The sequence below is a fragment of the Oppia nitens genome, unplaced genomic scaffold (assembly GCF_028296485.1).
Source record: "Oppia nitens isolate AA-2021 unplaced genomic scaffold, nextdenovo-longstitch-racon4-pilon3 scaffold17_pilon_pilon_pilon, whole genome shotgun sequence".
In the NCBI taxonomy this organism is placed as follows: Eukaryota; Metazoa; Arthropoda; class Arachnida; order Sarcoptiformes; family Oppiidae; genus Oppia; species Oppia nitens.
The window spans coordinates 22,017-41,916 of record NW_026533196.1 but is presented as its reverse complement, the minus strand read 5'-3'; the positions used below and the strand labels follow the sequence as shown (position 1 = coordinate 41,916).

The 19,900-nt window shown below is 25.8% G+C and overlaps 2 protein-coding genes across 4 annotated transcripts; one reads left to right on the top strand and one right to left on the bottom strand.

Annotated features, from left to right (window-relative positions):
* The first annotated feature begins 3,333 nt into the window (after positions 1–3,333).
* On the top strand, positions 3,334–3,934 carry LOC128965468 (uncharacterized). Its single transcript, XM_054312174.1, has 4 exons — positions 3,334–3,343; positions 3,400–3,468; positions 3,532–3,675; positions 3,735–3,934. Exons 1-4 carry the CDS (start codon positions 3,334–3,336, stop codon positions 3,932–3,934), a joined length of 423 nt encoding a protein of 140 aa, XP_054168149.1.
* A 1,113-nt stretch (positions 3,935–5,047) lies between these two features.
* Positions 5,048–19,797, bottom strand: LOC128965630 (mucin-2-like). Of its 3 annotated transcripts, XM_054312368.1 has the most exons (10): positions 14,061–14,394; positions 9,711–9,756; positions 9,509–9,633; positions 9,346–9,427; positions 9,096–9,186; positions 8,927–9,029; positions 8,785–8,850; positions 7,937–8,061; positions 6,627–7,858; positions 5,048–6,578 (listed from the first exon to the last, which is right to left on the bottom strand). In XM_054312368.1, exons 1-10 carry the CDS (start codon positions 14,088–14,090, stop codon positions 5,077–5,079), a joined length of 3,402 nt encoding a protein of 1,133 aa, XP_054168343.1. In that variant the 5' UTR covers positions 14,091–14,394; the 3' UTR covers positions 5,048–5,076. The 3 variants fall into 3 exon arrangements, with proteins under 3 accessions (XP_054168343.1, XP_054168342.1, XP_054168341.1); XM_054312367.1 differs by lacking the exon at positions 14,061–14,394 and adding an exon at positions 19,772–19,797 and having other exon boundaries at positions 5,048–7,858; XM_054312366.1 differs by having other exon boundaries at positions 5,048–7,858.
* Positions 19,798–19,900: the final 103 nt, after the last annotated feature.

Here is a 19,900-nt window from a genome sequence, read left to right as displayed (position 1 = left end):
TAATCATTTCCCAATAATATTTTAAAATGCATCGACTCTACAACAAAGACTTTAATATTTAGATGCTTACTTTGGCTACCTATTGAAAGTATGATTTCGGGATTAGTTTGACCTATCACACTGACTGGTAGGCCGTTAACTCCTTTAAGATTTTCGATAGTAATTGGAGTGATTTTTAGACCTAATTTACGACACATTTTTGGGGTTATTAATGACACCTCTGAACCCGTGTCGATCAACGCTTTAATTGGATAATTGTTGATTGTTATCTCATAATACATCAACTCGTGTTTTATTATGGTATCGGATTCAGTATCTGAGGAACTGAATAGACTATTAACATATAACTTTTTTTGAGAACAATCGCGTGCATAATGTCCAACTTTACCGCATACATAACATCTAATATCTCCAATAAAGTTACGAGATTTACTTCTCTCCCTCGCTATGTCGAACTCTACATGCTTTCCGTCATTATCTCTATTGACTGAAGTCTGGTATGTGCTTTTGTCTGTGTGGTATTGAAAGTTTCTTGGTGATTGTGATCTATCTCTATAAAAATTGTTTCTATAATTGTTTGAATTGGTACCATTAGTCCTTTCTGGAGTCGACTCTCTACTAGCGTGATTTGAATTATCTCTTTCTCTAGATGAGTCATTAACTGAATTAGAGTATCTATCATGATATCTATCTCTACTTGGGGTCAAGTGTCTACGTGGAGTTAGGTCTCGGTTCGGGATATAATGTCTTTTTGGACTTTGTTCTGTCCTTGTGATCGGATCGCTCGATCGTCCAAACTTACTATCGGGTTTATAATTAAAATTATTAAATTTCTCTATTCGTCTTCCGAATCTATCGTATCTGTGACTCTGTGTTGATCTCTCATTTTTATCATAATTCTGGTCTAATTTGACACAAAGTTTATCTAATTGTTTGCTTAAGTTTTTTAATGTATTTTCGTTATCTTCATAAGTTCGGTTACTGGTCTTTCTAAGGTCAGCTTTTCTCATGCCTTTCTGAATATTACGGGCATTAATCATTAGATTCGCAATAGTATTGGTGTTACCTTGATAAATTTTCTCGTGTATTTCAGGAAGTAATTTCTCTATGATAAATCCAATTTGCTCATTTTCATTCATATTTTCTTTATATTCTAAGCAAAGTAATCGCTTTGCTGTAATGTACTTATCTACATCCTCATTCCTTCCTTGTTCTCTATCTACTAATTTTTCGCGCAATACATTATCTCTATCTGTTGGCATATGATAATCAATGAATTGCTGTCTAAGAGCCCCCCAATCTCCAGGGGCATTATTTCCCGCTAGTCTTACATACAGTTTATACCAATTTTTTGCGTTTCCTGTCAAAAACTGATTGAAATTACGAAATCGCTTATCATCATTCCAACCCTTTAGATTGGTTGCGTCAATAAAGTCATCTACCCATTCCTGGGCTTTCTCACTTATTTCTCCATCATAACTAGAAACTCGAAGGTTTCCTAGTGAGGATAATCCTCCACTAACTACTTCATTTACTATATCTCTAATATTTTCCATTGTAATTACCTCTTCTTCTTCGACGGGGTTTTGATTGTCACCAATTAAGGACATTGGCATTTCACGCTAACCCGTGTATTACTGGACAATTATCTCACCTACTCGTGGATAGCAAAGCAATTAAGTGATTACACCTACTCGTGTATCACTGGACAACTATCTCACCTACTCGTGGATAGCAAAGCAATTAAGTGATTACACCTACTCGTGTATCACTGGACAACTATCTCACCTACTCGTGGATAGTAAAGCAATTAAGTGATTACACCTACTCGTGTATCACTGGACAACTATCTCACCTACTCGTGGATAGCAAAGCAATTAAGTGATTACACCTACTCGTGTATCACTGAACAACTATCTCACCTACTCGTGGATAGTAAAGCAATTAAGTGATTACACCTACTCGTGTATCACTAGACAACTATCTCACCTACTCGTGGATAGCAAAGCAATTAAGTGATTACACCTACTCGTGTATCACTAGACAACTATCTCACCTACTCGTGGATAGCAAAGCAATTAAGTGATTACACCTACTCGTGTATCACTGAACAACTATCTCACCTACTCGTGGATAGTAAAGCAATTAAGAATAAATTATTCACTTACCACCTTCGGCCAGAGTTCGTGAGACCTACCACTGTAACCACTAGCGAACGGTCGTCCTCCTGCAGTGGCCGTTGCACCTGCTCGTGCCGGCCGCCTGACCCTTGAGGTTCCCAACCCTCGATGTGGCCAAGTCTATACGGTAGGTCTCGGTAGGACCTCCAGATGTAACGTGGCTTCGGGTGGTGTGGTGTCGGGAGGGGGTTAGGTTAGGGTTAGTTTTAAATTAGTTAAAAAAATACACAATTAGTAGTTATAGTTAGGTTTTATTGTAGCACAAAATATACAGTATAATAATAATACAACAATGATGTGTATAGTGTAGAGGTTAGAATAGAAGTCCCTTTTTAAGTAATTGTTAGTTTATTATATATAGAAATTATAGGTAGGAATAGGTAGGTGTGGGTCAATCCAAGTGACCAATAAGGACATCCAGGGGAGGGGTAAATATCTTACAATATGTTTCAATAAAATTAAAGTACAGGATTTTAAATATTATATCACTATTTGAAATAAACGATTTAAGTTGATATTATAAAAATGAGTTTATATTTAAAATTGACCTTTCTTATATTAATTTATTTTGCCATTTAATATATATTCAATTGAAGGTATGTTTATAATTTTTTTCATTATTTATTGTTTTTATAATTTATGTTATAATAGTTGATAATTAAAAAATATTATATTTTATTACTTATAAATTTAACAACTTTTATCTCATTTCTATATTAAGATTAAAAAATAGAAAAAATAATGACTAATAAAATGACAAATGATATAAAAATAATACATAAATTAAGAAATTGTTTATATTCTTTAAATAGTTATTATACTGAATAAAAAACTAAAATTTAACACTCATTAGTATAAAATTGAATAAATAAATTTTGGAGTTAAAATTATAGTAAAAATAAATAAGTCTTTATTATTAAACTACATAAAACTAAGTTTATTTAATAGATAACTGTTAGTTATACTATAACTACAATATAAAAACTTTTCAATTTTGCTCTTTAAGTTTTGTTAAGTAAAAATTATCATAATAACTGTACAATAATAATTCAAATAATACATTTTTTTAAATAACTAAGTTCTGTGTAAATTCTAGTAATATATATTAATATTTAATATAATAAATATTAAATAGATCAACAAAACAATACCAATGATTATAGGTATGGAAAAGATAATACATTTGTGAATATAAACAAATTAAATATTGAATTTCAAGACAATAAAACAAATTACAAACAATTCCTCAAACATTTACCCACTTCTCTCAATTTGAAACATATAAAAGGTTTTACAAAAAATAATTTAATTAAAATAATATTCAAATAATTTGAATGACATAAAACAATAGAAACTCTGGACAGGGATACAGCCTGTTGTTTGTTGGGCCGAATCGCTGCCGATAAGGGCTATCACTGTCGGGCAATGTTTTATGAGTTTAATATTCAACAGCGAAACGCAAATCGGGCCCATAATCGCAAACTTTCATTTTATGGTATTTTATTTTATTTTATTTTCTAAAAATCAAATAAAATTAATAATTATATTTTAAAGGAAGAGATAAAATACCACATTTTGGAGAAAAATTGATGAATCGGTTTGAAAAATGTTTGGCAAAAAAGTCATTTATTTTTAATAAGTGTTGCCAATTGGTGGCCAATGAAAAGTCAAATATATTGAAACCTCAATACAATACAATACAACACTATTTATATAATTTGAGTCAAAACAGCAATAAACGGAAATTTAGATAATTGAAAATTTTATATAATATAACAAAATTTATGCATTTTATGCATTTATTTTAAATGACAACAAATATTAATCAATTACTATATGATTAATCAGTTAATTGATTAATTATTACTATACATATTTAATTAAATGTTTTAATTTTGTTGTGTAAAATAATTATTGCTGTATTTTGAAATCAGTTTAAAAATTTTAAAAATAAATCTAATCAGTGATATATACAGTATAACAAGTTGTATATATAATTACAAATATTTAATCATAAATTTAATTAAATACAATTTTACTTTTTATAATGTATTCAATTTAATATCTTAAAATTTCTATAAATTATTCAATAAATTTATCTCCTCATTAGTATTGATAATTAAATTGAATTACTTTTAACATAAAAATAATTATATTATATATTATATGAATTATAAATTACAATACTATCAGTGATAGTCTATCACACATATCATCTCTAAATACTGTATAACATTAAACTTAATATATTGTAAAATTTATTAAGTTTATAAATAATAACAATTTCTTATTAAGTATATTTCGCTTGCAATAAAAATGATAATCTTATTGTAAGCGAAATACAGTATAATTATGATATAAAAGAAATAATTAATAAATAAATTATTTGTGTCTAATAATACATATTAAAATTAATTATAATTAAAAATATAACATTAATGTAAATATGATGACAATTTTATTAATTAAAAAAAATTATATATAAGTTATAAATTAGTTCCTTATTATAATCTTATAAGCAAATAAATTACTTTTTATACTTAAATGTTGAGACAAAATTTAAAATAATTTTATTTATTGTATTAATTGAAAAACATAATAATATTTATAATAACAACAACTGTTAGTTTTATATCTATAATAATATAAATTATTTTATTCTTTTATATAAATGATAATATGTTTGAAATGATTAAAATCATTTTCAAAATGATTAAAGTTAACACATTTTGACATTTAATGTATTAATAATAAAAAATATGATTTAATAAAAACGCATAAAAAATTATATTTTATTTCAAAAAAAAATAATGACTAAAAAATCATTTGAATGTAATGGCAATCAGATTTGATAAAACAAAAAAAATTAAATTATATTATAATAACAATTATCAGATCAGAAGACTTCGCAACGATCTTTATTTCCGGGCCGACATCTGCCGACTTCCTGGACAAAGACCTGGTCAGCGGGACAATGATGAGTAAGCGCCCGAAGATTTTTATTAGTCCGAGAGGCCGGAGCGCACACCACAAACATTCCGCAATTTTTCGGGTGAGCATAAACTCCTCGTTTTCCGCAACCAATTTTGCCGTCATTTTCTGAGAAAATGGGCGGTCCGTCAAATTGAGTGACCGGTTCTTCAGTTGTCACCGCAGCTGTTGGTCTTCTGTTTGGCCTTTGGGTGGTCACTGCAATCGGTTGTGGTAACTGTTGTCGAGGACGAGAATGTCTGATTGGTTGTGGAAGTGGCTGACGGGTTGTAGTGATTGTGGTCGGAGCCGAAGTGGTTGTAGTGACCACTCGGTACGCATTTTCTATATCAAAATAAGGTGCGGCCGGTGTAGTAAATGGCGATATATCAAACTCAGGCGGAAGTGTATTATAATTAGTAAAACGGTGCGGTTGGGGACGCAGTTGGTTGAAGACAGTTGTCGGTGACACTGTTGTGGTTGGAAGTGACAAATCTTCCAATGATTGAGGTCTTTGTGGCCGTGAGTTCTGTAATGAATTTGAAGCTCTCGGCGGAAGATTGATTAGCGCTGACACAGGATTTTCATCAGAAATGGGTTTCAAATTAAATCGGTTCGGAAAACGTCTTCTTATAGGCTGTTGAGTGCTTGACTCTATAGGTAGTGATTGTGATGCAAATTGTGGTCTCAATTGAGGAACTGGTTGTGGTTTTGGGGCATTTGAAGTAATCTCTTCGTCGTAAACAACACCTGATTGTGGTTTTTCTGTAACCGCAGAGAAAGCACTTTGAACTCTAACTCTTCGAGCTGTTTGTGGATTACGATTGTTATCATTTGAATCGATCGGTAATCTGACAATTCTTCCTTCGGAAACACTAACAGGAACTCTGATTACTTGATTAGATCGAGATCTCGGTCTTTCAAGTGGAGAGTCGGTCACAAAAATACTTCTTGGAGTCGATGGTAATCCTAATCGCGCGGAGTTATTAAAGAATTGTATGGAAGGCCTGGAAATGGAGGCCTCATTGATACTGCCCTCTTGTCCTGTGTTTCGACCGCCCGGAGTATTATAAGTAAAAGCAAAGGATTGTGCGTTTGGTTCACGATTTGCGTCTAAATTAGTGTTGCGATTGCTTTTTGGCGTTTCATAAAATGAAAAGATGGGATTAGCAGTAGTTGTCTGTAATGTAGTATCAAATTGTGGTCTTCGAGGTCTCACTTGACCCTGAGGTTCACGTCTGATACCAGAAGATAATGATATGTCAGTAAAAGATTCAGGAGGTGGTTGAGTGACCTCTAAATGTCGATTGGGTGTCACATACGAGGGCTCAAAAAAGTTATGTGTCGTCGCAGGAGATGATACTTTATTATCGTCGAGATTTGACAGAACTGATGGTCCTATAAGTGATTGAATTTTATCGACACCTCCTAATGATTGGATCAAATTAACCAATTGTGAGATATCATTGGTATTACCATTTTGTTGGGCTCTATTTAATTGTCTTAAAGCTGTAGACAATAGTTCAATGTTTGCCCTATCGCTCAAATCAAAAGGTGTTGTTGTGGCAGCTGTTGTCGTAGTTGGTGGTGGAGGTGTTGTAGTTGTTGTAGTAGTAGTTGTAGTAGTTGTTGGCGGTTTGGTTCTGAGTTTAGGCTTTCTTGTGGTGACATCTTCTTTGGGTGGTTTCTTACAGTTGACATTCTCTGAGTAATCGCAGGCCTCTGACTTTGAATTAAAATATAGTCCCGAAGGACACGTGAAAGCGTGCGCAACGATTCCCAGGTTTGCGGGTCCGCTGTCGAGACACCAAAAGTATTTTCGACAATCTTTGGGATTATTGAAAAAGCCTTCGTCTTCACATTCAAACGCAGTGCCCGGATCTGGTGTCGGTGGAGGTTCGGGTGTCGTACGTAATATTGTTTCCTTAAATGTAGGCACAGGTGTTGTAGTAGTAGTTGTTGTAGTGGTTGTAGTTGTCGTAGATGTTGTTGATTGCAATTGAATTCTTCTCAATTGATTTCTACGAGTGTTTACATTAAGAGCTGCAAGAGATCTCTCATCGTTTGGTACACTTTGAGGACCGGGTCTTATAAATCTCGGAGAAGATCTTTCACTAGAACTGCCCTCAACTATATTACTTGTGAGTGCAGTCTTAATGGCATTTATGAGAGGACTTTGTTCTCCATAACACTGTCCTCTGAAGTCGTCGTTATCTAACGTCCAGACCATAGCTCCTCCCAAATCTGCGTCTAATATAAATCTAACTTTTTGTTCAACACTTTGTATGTCATCATAAGCTACCCATTGATTGTCTTTGTAAGAAAAGGGACCCTCTATTTGAGGAGAAGGTCTTTGTGTAGACCAACCCTCTTCTTCAATCTTTTGGCAAATTTCATAGAAAGCCAAATAACCCTTTTCTCGTGTCGATGGCCCGGCCTCTCCCGGACCGTCTGCTGGTGCAGTCAAACCATTTTTGTTAGGATCAGCTAAAGTAAATGATCGACCATATGTGGGAATTCCTAATATTAATTTATCTCTCGGAGCTCCCAACTGTATATAATAATTAATAGTCCACTCAGTATTAAATTTACTCGACTCTTCAAATCGGCTCTGATCTGGTCGTGCTTTAAGTGGTGAATGATGGTCTGTCTCGGGATCAAATGCCGTGTGATAATCATAGCTCAAGACATTGAGAAAATCTGCGTAACTGTTGGTCAAAACAGCAAAAATTTAGTGTTTATTTGAGACATTTATTTAGTATATAAAGTTTATTCTAATATTAAACCGTGAAATGGTTGGCACATCAAATCCCTGGTCGATATACTCCTGACCCGCCGGAACCGCAACCGTCAATAAAAGCCTCTCCTTTCCCGCCGAAGATTTTTCAGTGTCAAAGGCTTGTCTTAATTCCTAATATAATATATATTTATTTAATTATTTTTATAAATATTTCTGATTAAATTAATTATTATAACTTTTAATCTATAAGTAAATGAGTTAATATAATATTTAGGTTAAAAAAATTTGCTCTTATGATTGTAAAGTGTTACGAGTGTTACGATTGATTATATAGTAAATAGCGATATATTTGTGTAAAAACAAAAGAAAAATTACAAATTTAAACATAGATTTTCATAAAATACACTATAAATATAATAGATATAACAAATATAGTATTTTCAGAAATTATTGCCATAAGGCATATATCAATAAACAGACGGTGCCCTCAATTATTTATAGGAGAGAGAGAGAGAGAGAGAGAGAGAGAGAGAGAGAGAGAGAGAGAGAGAGAGAGAGAGAGAGAGAGAGAGAGAGAGAGTTAATCGTAGATAAAACCAGTGGTTGAATGTGTGAATTAAATTGATATAACAATTATTCAAAGTACAAGTAAAATACAAGTTTATAAACATTTCAATTTCTTATATTATTGTAAAAAGATAAGAAAGAGTTATTTGACAATAAAATAAATACAATTATAGTTTGTTTTTATTGTAAAAGGGGTCAAATGTATGTAAAATTTCAATAATCTGTAGAAATTTTTGTTATTGTATTTTAAGAGTTGCAAAGAATTTGCAATTTTTATAATAATTAAAATTCAATTCAATTTAACACAAATTTTTATTGTTTGCTTACTTTAATAAGTTTGGCGTAATTTTGTTTGTCTTCAGAAGAGCTGCCGTCCCTAAAACCGGGATATTCCTGATTACAGGTAATTAAACATTAATTGCTTAACATTTGTAATAAATATAACAAAAAGTAATTTCAATTTTGTTACCCAATCCAAGTCGAGACCATCAAAGTTATGGTCTCTCAAGAATTTAAGACAACTATTGATAAATGTTTGGCGAAGTTCTGGAGTTGCGACTAGTTTTGAGAACCTATTGGTGATGACATGTATCTGTCATTTCATATAATTATTAATTATATAATTAATATATTTAAACCTTTTTGATCCCTCATTCCAACCGCCGACGGCTAATAAAGTCTTCAATTTTTTATTATATGCTTTAAGGCCAACAAACTTTTTGTAATTGCCTTATAATTATTATCATTAAATTAAAATTTATTTATTTAAATAATAATTTTTATAATATTAATAAAATAATATCATTATTAATATTACTAATAGAAATATCAAATACTAATATTAACTTAAAACAAAAATATTTTATAAATAACATTTATGTTTATTACCTTGATTTAAATCATTGTATGGATCAAAAGCTTTCAATTCAAATTTGTTGGATAATCCTCCAAATGCATAGATTAGATGTGTCTATAAAAATTTATATGTATAAGTGTATTATATTAGATTAATTAATATAAACTTATGATTAAAAAAAACAATAAAACTTACGCATAAATATGGATTGATATTTTGTGGCGTAAACTTAGCTAATCCGGGTCTATATACCGCCCAATTGGAGTAATAACACACTATTTTTAGGTCATTGGCTGCTCTTTTGTTTACTAAATGATTATCTTTTTAAAAACAGTTTCAAAAAAACATATTTTTTATTAAAATAAATAACATTTAAATGATAAATAAATAAACTGACTGTCTGTGAGAGATGAGTCCAGGAGAGTCACCAAAAATAAAATTGTCTATAAAAACAAATATATTAATTAATTAATAGAGACTTTGAATCATTGATTGATTATTTTTTAGAGCATAAACACACAAAATCATTGCAAAACTGGTTTAATTGAGAATTAGGCGATATTTGCAATTTGTAAGCTATACTAATAATGCCATTGAAATTATTTATTTATTTATTACTATTAGACTTGTAAACCAATGATCATTTACAATATTAGTCATCAAATTATTAATCAAATATGTAATTATAATTATTTGATAAAAATGATAAAATCTTCAATTTTATTTGATGCTTAAGAATTATTCTAAAAACACAATTAATTATTTATTCATTTTTTTGTCAAATATAACGATTATTATTTAATATTAAATTAAATTAATATTGACATTGACATTATCAATTAAAGGACACTTGTTAATACTACTATTTTATTTATAAATGCAATAAGTCATAATAATTCATAAAATATATAAATATCAAAATAATAAAAATTTTAAACATTTAATCTATAATCAATATAACATCTATTGTTTTCCTAACTTAGATTTCTAACGACTCTTCAAACCACTAAAAATATAGCAAATGAATGGAGAAAATAGTGAAAAATGCTTCAAATTTAGGTTATTGTGATTGTTGTAGACTTCAATTTGAAAATACAATATATATATATATATATATACCGGTATATATAAATATACAGTAATTTAAAACATGGTTTACACTTTATCATAAGTATAAATATATATATATATATATATATAATATATATTAGTAGTCTTTTTAAAAGGTCAGTCAATTTTTATGTGACATTCAATTTGTCTGATGATCTTTTTTGGCCAAAATATACATTTACATGTTGTGTAAATTGAGAAAATATGGGTCAATATATAATATTTTATATGCCATCACAATAGCCATTACTATGAGTTTCATAAGTTATGTAACATAACATTATATAATTAATTATATGTACAGTATTATGCAGTATAAATAATAAAGTGAAATATATATATTTATTTAATATTAGATGCTTAAGATTGTTTAAATTACATATACATTTAAGATAAGTGTAATATATAATTATAATAACAATATTAATAATTTTGTTTCTAAATTATAATACACACAAAAATTATTTCTCAATTTTTCATTAAAGTCAAGAAAAAGGCGTCTTATTTTTAAAAATATTTAGTTAATTCAATTATTTTAATTTTCTAAATATAATCACAAGTGATATAAAATAACTTAAATAATGAAAATAATAAATTTTACTTAATTTATAATAGAAATAATAAAAAATATGAACAATACTTTTAAACCAAAATTTATATCATAAAAATTCAAATAAACTGTATTCCAGATCTGATTAATAATATTTTACAAATTAAATGTCTTTTGAGATCAATAAATCATATGATTCATATCAAACTTATGTTTTTTTAAATTTAATACAAAATAATACAAAATTTATATAAATTTATCATTATAATTTGAATTTTGTGTTTAATAACATTTTGTAATTTAAGTTTATTATAATAAAACTTTAAAAGTATAAATATAAAACACTTGTAATTTTTAAAACTAATTAAAATAATGTAAATTGTAAAAATGGGTCATTATTTAGCAATTTTAAAATGCATTGTTATTGTTGACCAACAACAAGAAAAAGTGAATTTTAAAATCATTTAAACAATAGTCGCCAACAATGACTTAACATTGTATTTGTCATTAATTATTTGATAACATATACTCCTTATGTTTACTACAATAACTTACATTTATATCCATTTAAAGTAAACGTCTGATTCATTGTATTTCATTTTAAAATCCTTATACATAATAATCTCATAAAATGCAAATTATATGTATATAATTAGTGACATAAATATATACATAACTAGTCAGTCAATTACTAGAGACTGGTATTAACGGCAAACGCCCGACTCTAGCGGCAAAGCGTAGGCCCGTTGGACACAAAAACACATAATCTTTAAATTCATTAAACATAAATAATTTGTAAAATAAATTATAAAAATAATTTAACAAAATTGTCTATTAATCACCTGTAGAGACAATTTATTGTAAAATCAAATACATTGACAAACAATGTATTTAATACCATTTATAGGATTAATTCAAATTATTAAAACTCAATTATCATTAAAATGATTTTTATATATAACACATAAAAAATATGATAAATTAGTACAAATGAATCGAAACTTATTTTATACTTATAATTGTGTAATTATAGAAAATGATATATTTTCGTTAATTATAGTTTTAATAATAATTTATAAAACAAAATTAATATAAATATTTATAAAAAACAAATATTTAGTTTAATTTTATAAATAAAAGTTTTCAATATATATATAATGGAAAAACATAGCTAAAGTGAAATTTTTTAATGATTTATTACATAAATAACAATAGTTAAGGAATATTCATTCATTCATTCATTCATTCATTCATTCAATGTTGCAGTCATTGTATATTAAAAAAGCTTTAAATGTCTGAACTCATTGAATGATTGCTTTTATCTACATATCTGTGAACTAAAAACAAAATAATGTTTATTAAGGTTTTCTTGAAATTGGTTCATAAATTGTTGCTTTTAACATAAAAATATTTGCATTAAACATATTAATTTTCTATTTATTTCGAAAACGGTATGATATTATCATTAAAGAGCAATATATTACTTATTTTTATTTAAAAATTATTTTTGGATAAAATAATTAGATTTATAAAAAAGATCTCAATATTAATGAAAAGTAAAATTAGAATAACTTTTTTATATTTTTTTATTTAGTAAAACAAAAAAAGAGATTTTATTTACTATAAATTTTTATTACTATAAATAATTTTTTGAATAATTATTTTAATATAATCTTAAGAAAAATAGATATTTAAATAATATAATGATTTGGCAAATATTTGTTTTAATTTATTTATGGGTTGGGCTTGTAATCTAAAAATATGATTTCATACATGTTTTGGCTTTTTTACATTATATTAGAGAAATAATAATTTTAAAAAATATCATTGATTGAAATGTTTTATTGTCAATAAACTTTTGTTAAATTATTGTATTGTTTGCAAAAATATTTATTAGATAATTTAAAAAGCATAACGAGAAAGTTTAATTACAATTCAAATATCTTAAAATAATATTTTTCAAAATAAATGCGAAAAGTGTATCTATATTTAGCTGATGTCGACATTTAAAAAAGTTGCCTTAAATTTTATTATTTAATAAGTTATTAATAACTTATATAATAACTTAAATAACAAAAATATATATAAATATAATGATAACACCAAATGATAAGTTATAAAGTCTGTCAAAAACCTCATTTACAACATCTTTATTAAATAATATTTTTTATAACATTTCTAATAATTAGAACTTTAATAAATCAGTATTCATTCAATAATATTAATAATAAAATGCTATGTTATCGACAAATAATTTACAAAAAAATTAATAAAATTTTTAATTATATTTAATCATAATATTTAAACTAATTTGTCAAAAAAATATTGATATCAATTTAAATGACTATAAAATTAATATTAAAGCAATTGAAGTAAAGAAGTGTTTGTGTGATCCGGAAATGATATGACAATTGCTTAAAGTATTATATAATAAAATATAGTTTTACTTTTCCCCCAAACAGTATCTTATAACTTACAGCCACTGATAATAGTAATAATATCTTATTATAAAAGTGGGACAAAAGTAATGTATTGAAGAAAATACATTTTGAAAAAACAGTTATTTCATACTATTTACTCTATTTCTATATTCACAACACTTTAAGGCATTTTACTTATTAAAAGTTATATCTGTTAGCATATACTGTATGAATAAATTGCAATCAAAGTAGTTTTTTCAAAAAAATATAATTTTTTATAATTCAAGTTTGTATGCAGTATTTGAAATAAACATATACTATAATTTACTATATTTATATTAGCTTTCAATTTTATATGGTTACACATAACACAATATTTAAATTAAATAATTTTTTTATAATAAAATTGATTGTACAGTACTGTATATTTTAGTAAATATTTAACATAACAACTGCTACTAAATCATATTTTAAATAAATATTAAACATAAAAAATTGTAATTATTATTTATTATATGGTCAATATTGACATTGTATTGCATAAGAGTAATAAAGTTAAAATATGATAGCAAACAATGTTTTTAAGGCAATAAAGATAAATAATATTTGAATAAATAGTTAATAATTATTTATATTGTTTAAAGAGTTAATATGATAGTAGACTCACCAGAAAAAAATGTTGTGAGAGAAACATCATTGAAGTGATGATAATATAAAAGTAATAGTAATGATAATAATCACATGTGAGGCAACAAAAATCAAACTATCGCTCAATTAAAACATAACAACACATTAACCGTATGTTTAACGGCTCTGTCGGCAAACAGTTGTGTCTGTATTTGTAGTCGACTGGTGTTTGACTAACGATTGCAGTGAATGCTCGTCACTATTGGCACTACAGGTATGGCTGAGCGCACTGTACGGCAAAACACGGTGTTTGTCGACCCAATTCAGCGCTCAAATCAGCCAAACATACATCCAACTGATCCTACAGAACCTTCCCTAATAACCCACTGACTCTTATTTCCTGTTTAGACACACAATGTCTTTAAAGAGAGAGAGAGAGAGAGAGAGAGAGAGAGAGAGAGAGAGAGAGAGAGAGAGAGAGAGAGAGAGAGAGAGAGAGAGAGATTCAAACTAAACTTTGCCTCAAAATTAATTTAGTAATCAATTTCTCCGAAACAATACACATATTATTTTCAATTAATTAATTAATTAATTTTGTTTTATTTTACATTTTTCAAATAAATAGAGTTTTGGCAACGATTTTTGATTTTTGAAGTGTTTTTTGCTAATAGATGTGAAATTTCTGGTTCAATGTTACAAATATATAATATTTCATAAGAAATAAAATAAAAAAGTTTTACTTTAATATAAAATCAATTATAAGATCCTTGAAATTCATTTAATAATAATGTCTTAATTTTTTATCGTTAAGATTAAATAAATTATAAGATTATCTTAACATTATAAACAATATTGTCTGATTAAATTAAAGGGTGTGGATCAATTTAAATGCTAGTATTATGCAAATATGTTCCCAAATGTCAAATATTTTAGATTTTTATTATTATAAATACTTATTAAAAGCTTATTATATACAGGTATTATATTTTTGTTAAATAAATTAATATTTTTGATCCAATATAATAATGTTTACGTAGTTCACTGACTTATTATAGATCATTATAAATAAGGGGCAATTCACATATTACGTTCGCACTTTTTAAAAATTTCCACTATGTTCGCAATTGTACGCATGTAGTCATTTAAAAAAAAATAAGTTTGCATGTCCCTAACCGCTAACCCCCCCCCCACCACAAGAAATAAAATATTATCTAAATGCGAACGTACTTAAAGTTTCTACCCTCCCCTCCCCTCGTTAGCAAAAGTTCGCTTTGACCAACCCCCTCCCCTCAAGTTCGAACGTAATATGTGAACTACCCCTAATATATATTTAAATAAGTAGTATAAGTATTTAGCTTCTAATGATGATAATAATTTAAATTTTGTTTAAACTTTAATTTAAGCAATTAATGTAATAATAATATACTGTACTCCCAAATATACTTTATTTCATTTTATAATAATGTAAATTTAATTCAGCAAATATGTATAAAACTAGTTATAATTGTAAAAGTTTTTTATACTGTATATGATATATCAACCTTTTAACGGACGGATAAATTATAACAAATAATATAAACAATACATCTATCGATCAAAATGGGCATCAATTATGTCACTAATTAAGAAAATAATATTTTTTAATTTATATATGAAATAATACCGTAATAACTCAAATATATATTTAAACTATCTTATAAGCAATCATATTACCGTCTTCCCATAGTTAACTCATGTTTTTAAAATTAATACCGTATTCCCATATTAAAAATAGTTTTTTTTGAAAAAGTACCGTATTCCCATATTAAAAATAGTTTTTTTTGATAAAGTACCGTATTCCCATATTAAAAATAGTTTTTTTTGATAAAGTACCGTATTCCCATATTAAAAATAGTTTTTTTTGATAAAGTACCGTATTCCCATATTAAAAATAGTTTTTTTTGATAAAGTACCGTATTCACATATTAAAAATAGTTTTTTTGAAAAAGTACCGTATTCCCATATTAAAAATAGTTTTTTTTGATAAAGTACCGTATTCCCATATTAAAAATAGTTTTTTTTGATAAAGTACCGTATTCCCATATTAAAAATAGTTTTTTTTGATAAAGTACCGTATTCCCATATTAAAAATAGTTTTTTTGAAAAAGTACCGTATTCCCATATTAAAAATAGTTTTTTTTGATAAAGTACCGTATTCCCATATTAAAAATAGTTTTTTTGAAAAAGTACCGTATTCCCATATTAAAAATAGTTTTTTTTGATAAAGTACCGTATTCCCATATTAAAAATAGTTTTTTTTGATAAAGTACCGTATTCCCATATTAAAAATAGTTTTTTTTGATAAAGTACCGTATTCCCATATTAAAAATAGTTTTTTTTGATAAAGTACCGTATTCCCATATTAAAAATAGTTTTTTTGAAAAAGTACCGTATTCCCATATTAAAAATAGTTTTTTTTGATAAAGTACCGTATTCCCATATTAAAAATAGTTTTTTTGAAAAAGTACCGTATTCCCATATTAAAAATAGTTTTTTTTGATAAAGTACCGTATTCCCATATTAAAAATAGTTTTTTTGAAAAAGTACCGTATTCCCATATTAAAAATAGTTTTTTTGAAAAAGTACCGTATTCCCATATTAAAAATAGTTATATGGTAAAAATTGTGAAAATCATTTAAATGTGAGGCTATACGGTAAAAATTGAGAATCATTTAAATGTGAGGTTATACGGTAAAAATTGAGAAAATCATTTAAATGTGAGGTTATACGGTAAAAATTGAGAAAATCATTTAAATGTGAGGTTATACGGTAAAAATTGTGAAAATCATTTAAATGTGAGGTTATACGGTAAAAATTGTGAAAATCATTTATATGTGAGGTTATACGGTAAAAATTGTGAAAATCATTTAATGTGAGGTCATACGGTATAATCTAATGATTTTATACAATTTTTAATTTTTGGTCATAATTTATGGACAAAAATTTTTAATTCAATGTTTTGTGGTCCGTCCGCTGAATGGGGATTAGAGAAAAATAATTTAATAAATTAATAAAACTATTTTTAAAATTTTTTAAAAATTTATTCTCTTTACTAATATTTTCTTAGATATTTAACCTGTATATAAAAAATAAAAAATTAATTAATTAATTATTAGTTTAATTATAATTAATTTTCAAACTTACCCTTTATTTCATCCACTATTGCGTTAACCAGACGTTGTCCTAATTGGGATCTAATTGTGAATTTGTGTCCAATTTTTTTACTAATTTTACATTACTTTATGAGAGGGCATATAAATAGCTCTCAAATGACCCCTTTATGACAACAATTGATTAACAAATAACATAAATATTTAATTATTTAGTTTATCCGTCCGTTAATTGGTTATCCACTGTTAGGTGGATTTATAATATCGATATTAATAAACATATTATAAATCTACAGTTTTGTACTTAAAAATTATTATTTTATTTTTTACACTTAAAAATTATTTAAAGAAAATAAAATCAGCAAAGTTATTAATAATATGTAATAGTGTCTATATATACGGTATTTATTGTATATAATTTTGTTTTTTAATATTATTGTAATTTGAAAAGATATTTGAAACTAATTATAAAAATATGCTTAACTAAAATTAATATATATTTACATCATTTTAAAGTATTTTATTTGGAAAAGTGTAATAAAAATTGTTGTCTAATAATTATATTCAAAGTAAAATTTATAACTTAATTAATAATTCAAAACTTGACCTTAATTTCAATATTAATATTAATATTGATAATAAAATTCTTTATATAACATCTAGTGTTAGACAAATAATTTTTAAAGAAATTTCCCATGAACAATTTTCTAAAAAAAACTCTCTTAAAAATAGTTTTAATTAATAAATAAATAATACATTTATATTGAATATGATAATTAATTATTTTTTAAAGTTTTTATACTAATAAGTGAAATAAAATGTATCAATTTAATTTATACTATTTAGTACAGTAAAAAATTATTGATTAATACATTTATTTATATATTATTTTACTACTGATATGTCTAATATGAATCTATTATATAATTGCATTGCAATCTATAGATTACTTTAGATTTTCCAATGCTTAGAAAATTTCCAAAAATTATATATATTTTTAGGAAATTTCTTTTTCGCTCAACACTAAACTTATTGCTTTCAAAAATTCAAGAAAAAGTTATATTTAGTGAAAAAGTTATTCAACAAATTGAAGTACAAGTTTAATGAGACAAACCCTGAGCTCCAGTTAGAGATTAGGTTTAAAGTCAATGAAACCAAAGTTTTTAGCAATAGTTTAGACAAAACCGACCGAAACTTCAAAACAAGTTTACATTTAATGTAAGCATTACACCGGTATTCACATGTAATGTACACTACAGTAGTTTATTACTGTTTTTATTAACTATATTAAGAAATAGGTCACTAATATTGACGATAGATATGCAATGTTGAATATTTTATAAAATTATGATTATCAAATAAATATATTAATTACATATTATATATACTAATTAATTAAAATAAGCAATAAAATAAATGTCTATTGAATTAAAGGGTTAAAGATAGTAAAGAAAGTCCATAAACTATTACTATTATCGTAAATTTGATATAAATTATATCACTATTGTTACAAAACTTTACGAAAGACTATTGATTTTCAAACACATTTTAAATCAATAGTTTACAAATTTTGTTTGTTTATTAAATAAATAACAGTACTTAAATAGTAGTAAATAAAGTTACGTTGAAAGAAAAATATTTTCAAAAGTAAATTTAAACAATTCAAAAGTCAGTTTATATATAAATAAGTCGATAAAATACAACTTATATTAATTTTATGTATATTTACTATAAGCTATAACTAATTTTTGAATTTATAAACTTATTTTATTAAATTGTTAACTTAACTCTATAGTCAGTGATAATTGGTATCACTTTTAGAATTACTATAAAAATTTATATGTTATATAAAACAATTAATAAATATATTAAATCTTTATAAAAATCGCTAATCTGCTATAATATACTGTAAATTATAAATAAAAATTAATTAATGACAATATTCTAAATTATAAAATTATAATTTATAAAAGTAAATTTGATAAGTTGTGAGTTTAAATATTTATATATAAGCTATTGTATTACAGTAATGCTAAATATTAAATAATTGTACATTTATAGTAAATACTTTATCATTTATTAAATATATATGAAAAGAGATATTTAAAAATATTGAAATAAATTATATAGGAAATCATAAAATATTTTATAAATATTTTTAATAATAGTTATTTTTGTCATAATTGTATATTTTAAATAATTTTATAACTTTTATACGACTAAACACCTAACAATTTATCAAATAATAATTTTTATTATTATTTTATTGTTGCCAATCATTTCGTCTAAATAATAATTCAAATCAATTAATTAATATTATTATTATTATGTATATAAAGTTTACAAATTTAACTGTATCATTATGAATGTTACATTAAATACTATTATGACTATTAAATATAAAAATAATTGTAATAATCTAATTCAATTTAAATATTTTAAAATATATATACAATAAGTATATAATTTTAAATTATATACAATTTATAAAATACAATACAAATAATTGAAAAGTGGTACCAATAGTTAAATAGAAAGTTAATTTTAGTTTGATTTGAAAATTACTATAATTATGAAATTTTAAGAAAAAAATAGTCTTTACTTTCATTACAGTCCAACTCTGATTACAAACCAATGGATTTGCCATTAAAACTAAAAATAAGTGTTTGCTCTGAATTGAGTCCCATTTCATTAATTATATGAACTATTAAGTGACACATTTAATAAAATA

Excerpts from the sequence above, each read along its gene's own strand:
- LOC128965468 (XM_054312174.1), top strand. Across the intron at positions 3,469-3,531 it reads CAATTTGAAACATATAAAAG|AAACTCTGGACAGGGATACA; the intron begins GTTTTACAAAAA and ends ATAAAACAATAG. Across the intron at positions 3,676-3,734 it reads TCGCAAACTTTCATTTTATG|GAAGAGATAAAATACCACAT; the intron begins GTATTTTATTTT and ends TATATTTTAAAG.
- LOC128965630 (XM_054312366.1), bottom strand. The coding sequence starts at position 14,090 with ATGATGTTTCTCTCACAACATTTTTTTCTG. Across the intron at positions 9,030-9,095 it reads TGGAATGAGGGATCAAAAAG|GTTCTCAAAACTAGTCGCAA; the intron begins GTTTAAATATAT and ends CATCACCAATAG. Across the intron at positions 8,062-8,784 it reads ATTACGCCAAACTTATTAAA|GAATTAAGACAAGCCTTTGA; the intron begins GTAAGCAAACAA and ends ATATTATATTAG.